We start from the raw sequence: 6,785 nt of genomic DNA, 5'->3' as shown, positions 1-6,785 counted from the left end.
CCCGGGCGCGCCGTAGCCGCGGGGCCCGGGCCGGGCGCTACGCTACGAAGGCAGCGTAAGGCGGGCGCCGGACGCGGGCAGGGGCCGGGGCCGGGGCCGGGGCCGGGTCGGGGCGCCCCGCGGCTGAGGAGCGGGAGGCCGTCCGGGCAGCGCGGCCGGCGGCGAGAGGGGCCCCGCCGCTCTCCGGAGGCAGAAGTTGTGGATCGGCCGGCGGGGGCGAGCGGGCCCGGGGGCCGGGGCCGCGCTGCCCGGGCCGCGAGGACTGAGGCGGCGCCGCCGGGCTGTGGAGGTGAGTCCCGTCGGCCGGGCCCAGCCGGGGACCGCGGGCGGGGAGCGCGGGCCCGGAGGGCGGCGGGGAGCGCGGGCTCGGCGGGGCGCAGGAGGCCTCGGGGGCCGGGCGCGCTGGACTCCGAGCCAGGGCAGGGACGGCAGGGCCCTCGGAGTGGGGTCAGCCCGCCGCCCGCTGGCGCCTCCAGGCTGGTGGGGGCCAGGGCTGGGCTTGGGCGATGCTTCGGAGAGGAGCCCAGAGAAAGGCGGGAAGTCGGCAGGGACCTGGGCCATATGGGTCACTTGAGGCCAGCCCCGGGGGCCGCGCACACCGGAGGCGGCCTCGGCCCTGCCTGCCCTTGAGTGCCCTTATATCTGGGCCCATCGTGCGGTCCTGGCCGCCTTAGAGATGTTGTGCTTGGTGCGGGCATCACTCCCCTGTCACTTGGGGAACGGCCTGGGGGCGGCCACCTGGCGTGGAGGGGCTGGCAGGAGCCCCGTCTGTGCCAGCCATGCCAGCGTTCTCTTCCGTGTTCCTCTGGGGCTGCTGCGGCACCAACTGGGAAGTTGCAGATCTGCTCTCTTCCTGCTGGCTGCAGAAGGGACCCCTCTAGTCCTGACCGGGGGAACTCTTGTGTGGTCAGCTGGCCCTGGCCGGGCGAGCTCTCGGGGCCCCCTTGCTGCTCTGGAGTTTGTTACCGGACTGCAGGTAACAAGACCCGGAAAGCAATGGCGAGGCCCAGAACCTGAGGCCAGGCCTGGGTGTGTGGGGCCAGTGGGGAAGACTGGGACTCCGTTGGGTGCTGAAGAGTTGTGTGCTTCTCCTTTGGGAAACCCGGATGTCTTCGTCTGCCCGGGTCTGAGGGTGCAGAAACGTGAGTCACAGTTCAGTGTGGGAGTGCCCCGTAATTGCCTCCGCGTTTCCAGAGTCTGGGGCTGGGCAAGGATATAGGGGTGATTCTGCCTTCCGGTTGAGTGACTTCTCAACTGTGAAGTGGGGCAAGAGAGATTGTTTTTCTGGCCTGTCCGGGGGAGGCAGGTCCTGCAGGAAACCAGCTTGGCCTGGCCTTGGGTTGGGTGTGCCTTGCCTCCTCTGAGGTCCTTCTGTCCTCTTTTTCCTGGTTCTGTCTCTGCGTCTGAGGCTCTCCAGAGCTCCTTGATTGGCAGGGGAGCCAGTGACCTCTGAGTCCCCAGGAGAGCCGGAGGCTCAGTAACTGCATAACTGCACGGGGCCTCCTGTCTGGGCCTCCACAGACCGTGGTCTCTGAGAGCAGGAAGTGGCTGGTCCCCTGTAATCCTGCATCTGTGTAAGAGCCTCAAGCCCTGCTGGCCCTCTCTCTGGGCACCCCTCACTTTTTTCTTGCCCTGGCCTTGGGCAGCACTCCGGTAACCCCAGTGCCACAGGTGAGGAACCGAAGCTGGAGACAGCTGTTAATGGCAGGGGAGGGGCCGAGGGAGGCTGAGTGGCCGGTCTCTACCTCCTGCTCGTTCCACCAGTTCACACGAGGCAATTGGAGGGAAGGATTCTGCTGCCCAGAAAATCCTCCGGAACCACGGGTGTTGCTCGTGGGCCTGAGCCGGTCAGTGAAGAACCTGAGGGGGGCCGGCCGCCCACGTGGCCGTTGGTGGCCCAGCAGCCCCTGGTCCAGCCCTCTGGCCCCCCGTGCGATGCCTCTCCTCCCTGCACCAGGTGTGGACAGGTGCTGAGAAGGCGGACGACATCATTAAACAAAACAGCTTGGGGTCTTTGAAAAACAGTGACAGAAACCCAGGAAGGCTGGTGACTTGTCAGGTCTGGACTGTGAGGCTGAAATGACAGGAGTCACGGAGGGGTGGGCTTGGGTGGTTTCCTCATCAGACACAGAGGAAGGAGACCCCCAGCCCGGGAGCTGCCTCGTGCGCTTTGCTCTCCTTTTCTCCTGCTCTGTCCCTCTGGTCCTGCCCTAGACCCCGCCACCTGACCCCTGGCACAGCAGGAATGCCCAGAAACCCAGTGGGACTTGTTCTCTGCCTGAAGCTCTTCCGCATCCCTCGTAACCTCTCGGTGTGGATGTGGGTTTCCTCACCACCAGGCTGTGCCTCAGCTGCGTGGAGCCACTGGTCTCTCATGCCCCGCGCTGGCGAGAATGCTGAGGTCTGTGCAGTTCTCATGTTACCCTCTAGCTAGTCCCTGGCTCCCCACTGTGGGATCTGCCTGCAGCATTTACACTTGGGACCGCCCTGTCTCCCTGCTGGATGTGGTGCTGGGAGGCCAGGGGCCGTTTCTGTTTCTTGGCAGGCCCAGTGCCTGGCACCATCCAGCCATGCACAGAGCAGGCGGTCAGTGAGCACCTGGGGTCGGCCCTCACCACGGGCAGTTCTAAATACCTGGGTTCTGGCAGCCGAGGGGGACTCCTGGGTGCTCCAGGAAAGCAGCACAGCAGCCTCTGTGGCATGGACACGGCCACACCTGAGCTCGGCTTGTTTCTGAGTCTGAGAGAACAGGCTTGCTGGCCTGTGATCTTTGCATGTGTGTCTCGCTGCAGGGAGGCTATGGGTTGAGGCTGGGCCTGGAGACCTGTTCAGCCACACCCTGTCACTATGTGGGTCACACACAGCTGGGTGGAGACCTCACAGTGCGTGGCCCAGGGAGGTGTCTGGGCTTGGAGTCTGTGGACAGCTACATTGTACCACTAGGACAGGGGCTGCAGCTGGGCCCACAGGGTGCACGGAATGGAGGATAGGGGCATCCTAGCCCAGGGCAGGGACCCCAGGAGGGACTTTGTGGGCCCTCCAACATAAGCTGCGTCAGGCTGTTGCTTTGCACACTCTGAGGGGCCTGCCTGAGCGCTGCATGGGAAGCCAGCAGCGTGGCCGCCCTCCCCAGAACTCATCTAGGGCACCAGGGTAGCCAGCAGCGTGGCCACCCTCCCTGGAACTCATCTAGGGCACCAGGGTGGGCCCTTGAGTCCCGTCGGGCCATGGGCTTCAGCCTCGCCATGCTGGCCGCCAGATACCACGATTTCTCAGATTCCCTGAGGTCAGAGGGAAGGAAGCTTCAAGGGTTGCCATCCCTGCCTTCCTGGCAGTCCTAGACGGGATGTCAGGAGGACGCAGGGCCATCGCTGCTTTTTAAATGTCACAGTGGTTGCAGCGTCCTGCTCCTCTGTGGAAGGAGCTTGCTCCACTAATGAGGGAATTCCTCCTCATGCCCTTCCCCTCACTTTTCTTCAAAAAGTTGCCCTTTATTTAAAAAAGTTTTTAAGTTTTATTTTTTTGAGCCAGGGTCTCGCCCTGTTGCCCACGCTAGAGTACGGTTGCAATCAGCTCGCTGCAGCCTCAAACTCCTGGGCTCAAGTGATCTTCCTGCCTCAGCCTCCCAAAGCACTGGGACTACAGGTGGGCACCACCACACCCAGCCTCTGCCCTTTGTAAGTAAAGTCCCCCAGGCAGGTTGAACCTCTTACACCTTCTGCCCCCCGCCTGATCCCCACTCCCTACCCCCCACCTCCCTGTCCCCTGTAATGAGAAAGGCAATAAGTTTTGGAGCTTTCTGGAGTTCTTGCTCCTCCTGAAAAGGTGGCCGCAGAGAGGCTGAAGCTGATGGGGAAAGAGGTGCCAAGAGGCCTCCTCTGGGGCCCAGGGCCACACAGCTCCCAAGGCCCCAGTCTCCTTCTCTGGGGTGATAGGTGCCCCATGTGTCCCAGAGGCTTCTGCTTGGCCACCAGCGAGGTCACTGGGCTGCCCAGACCAGGGCTGCTTCTGCCACCACTTGGCAAGCACAGAAATAGAGAAGTGCCAAAAACCACGAGTGCTTGTCTGGTCCCTTTTTTTTTCCTGTTAAAAACAGAATTCGGGGCTGGGTGCAGTGGCTCACACCTGTAATCAGAGGCCGAGGCAGGTGGGTCGCCTGAGGTCAGGAGTTCGAGACCAGCCTGACCAAAATGGCGAAACCCCATCTCTACTAAAAATAAAAAAATTTGCTGGGTGTGGTGGTGTGTGCCTGTAATCCCAGATACTCAGGAGGCTGAGACTGTAGAATTGCTTGAACCTGGGAGGCGGAGGTTGCAGTTAGCCGAGATGGCGCCACTGCACTCTAGCCTAGGCAACAGAGCTATACACCGTCTCAAAAAAAAAAAAAAAAAAAAATAGAATTCGGTTGGGCTCAGTGGCTCATGCCTGTAATACTAGCACTTTGGAAGGCCAAGGCGGGTGAATCACATGAGGTCAGGAGTTACAGACCAGCATGGCCAACGTGACAAAACCCCCGTCTCTACTAAAAATACAAAAATTAGCTGAGCGTGGTGGCATGTGCCTGTAATCCCAGATACTTGGGAGGCTGAGACACTAGAATTGCTTGAACCCATGAGAATTGCTTGAACCCGAGAGGCAGAGGTTGCAGTGAGTCGAGATGGCACCACCGCACTCCAGCCTAGGTGACAGAGCAATACCCTGTCTCAAAAAAAAAAAAAAAAAAAAAAAGCCAGGCGCGGTGGCTCACGCCTATAATTTCAGCACTTCGGGAGGTCGAGGAGGGTGGATCCCCTGAGGTCAGGAGATTGAGACCATCCTGGCTAACACAGTGAAACCCCATCTCTGCTAAAAAATACAAAAAAATTAGCCGGGCATGGTGGCAAGCACCTGTAGTCCCAGCTACTCGGGAGGCTGAGGCAGGAGAATGGCGTGAACCCAGGAGGTGGAGCTTGCAGTGAGCCGAGATCGCACCACTGCACTCCAGCCTGGGCGACAGAGCGAGACTCCACCTCAAAAAAAAAAAAGTAGAATTCAACTGGGCGCAGTGGCTCACGCCTGTAATCCTAGCACTTTGGGAGGCCGAGGCAGGAGAATTGCTTGAACCCTGGGGACACAGGTTGCGGTGAGCTGAGATCGCGCCACTGCATTCCAGCCTGGGTGACAGAGTTTTCCTCTTGTCTCAAAAAAAAAAAAAAAAAGAATTCAACATTAATGCTGAACTTACGAAACTAAAAGTCGGAATCCTGAGTGTTCCATTTCCCTGACAAAATCGTTTTACAAGAACTCACTGAGGTTGTGTGCAGCCCCAGAGACACAAACGGGCGCAGGAGTGACCCCATCTCCCTACACTGAGCTCCTCGCCATCACGTGAGAGACGCCCTCTCCTCTCCTCCCACCCTCAAAGGCCAGGCAGCTCTGAAGGCAGAGAGGATCCAGCCCATCAGAGGGTGCGGGGTTAGGGTTAGCCCATCAGAGGCTGCGGGGTTAGGGTTAGCTCATCAGAGGCTGCGGGGTTAGGGTTAGCCCATCAGAGGGTATGGGTTTAGGGTTAGCCCATCAGAGGGTACGGGGTTAGGGTTAGCCTATCAGAGGCTGTGGGGTTAGGGTTAGCCCATCAGAGGGTACGGGGTTAGGGTTAGCCCGTCAGAGGGTGAGGGGTTAGGGTTAGCCCATCAGAGAGTACAGGGTTAGGGTTAGCGTCAGGGGTGTCTCAGAGCAGCTCTGAATGGGCTGAGGAAGTGAAGCCCTTTCCGGAGGGGCGGGTGGCACAGCACAGCCTGCATGGCTGTAGCCCCAGAGCTGCTCTGAGCCCTCTGGGCGGCTCCAGCCCGCAGTCCTCTGTCTTCTACCCAGAGCTATTGTCAGCGAGAGGTTTGTCCCAAGGCTTTCATTACTGTGCCTGGCTCTTGGGTGGGCATTTCTGACTTTCAGCTGAGCTCTGTGGACCACTCATAAGAGGTGATGCCTGGGCCGGGCATGGTGGCTCATGCCTGTAATCTCAGCACTTTGGGAGGCCGAGGCGGGTGAATCACCTGAGGTCAGGAGTTTAAGACCAGCCTGACCAACACGGAGAAATCCCGTCTCTACTAAAAATGCAAAAAATCAGCCAGGCGTTGTGGCGGGCACCTGTAGTCCCAGCTACTCGGGAGGCTGAAGTAGGATAATGGCGTGAACCCGGGAGGTGGAGGTTGCAGTGAGCCGAGATCACGCCACTGCATTCCAGCGTGGGCAACAGAGTGAGACTCTGTCAGAGAAAAAAAAAGGTGATGCCTGTGCCACTGGACACACTTGCACACCATCCTTATGCTGATCACAAAAGAGGGTGAGGGGCCAGACACTGTGGTTCACGCCTGGAATTCCAGCACTGGGGGAGGCCAAGGTGGGCGGATCACTTGAGGTCAGGAGTTCGAGACCAGCCTGACTAACATGGTGAAACCTCATCTCTACTAAAAATACAAAAATTAGCCGGGCACGGTGGCAGGTGCCAGTAATCCCAGCTCCTTGGGAGGCTGAGGCAGGAGAATAGCTTGAACCTGGGAGGCGGAGGCTGCAGTGAGCCGAGATTGCGCCACTGCACCCCAGCCTGGGTGACAGAGCGAGACTCTATCTCAAAAAATAAAATAAAATAAAATATGTAAAACCAACAAAAAAGAGGGTGATGGCTGAGTGAGGAGTCCACAGTGGGCCCTACACAGGGCCCAGGAAGGACAGGGCGGGAAGCGTGAGCGTCCTGCCCACCGCAGTGGCTCCGCCATGGAAAGCATGACCTGAGAGAAGCAAAGCCG

General features: G+C 59.5%; 1 protein-coding gene across 6 annotated transcripts in view; it reads left to right on the top strand.

The window, feature by feature from the left end:
• The window catches only part of CAPN15 (calpain 15), a 29,143-nt gene continuing 22,358 nt past the window's right edge, over positions 1–6,785 (top strand). For 3 of the 6 annotated variants that reach the window (XM_055242225.2, XM_055242224.2, XM_055242221.2), the window contains exon 1: positions 1–289. Coding sequence is in view for 3 of the 6 variants with exons in the window: in XM_055242223.2 (XP_055098198.2) it covers positions 2,246–2,401 (156 nt within the window). In the remaining 3 variants the exon portion in view is untranslated. Of the gene's footprint in view, positions 290–1,160; positions 2,402–6,785 lie in introns of those variants that run through there. The other 3 variants (XM_063617013.1, XM_063617012.1, XM_055242223.2) reach the window with 3 other exon arrangements.

The sequence above is a fragment of the Symphalangus syndactylus genome, chromosome 14 (assembly GCF_028878055.3).
Source record: "Symphalangus syndactylus isolate Jambi chromosome 14, NHGRI_mSymSyn1-v2.1_pri, whole genome shotgun sequence".
Lineage (NCBI taxonomy): Eukaryota > Metazoa > Chordata > Mammalia > Primates > Hylobatidae > Symphalangus > Symphalangus syndactylus.
This window is presented reverse-complemented; position numbering and strand designations above follow the sequence as displayed.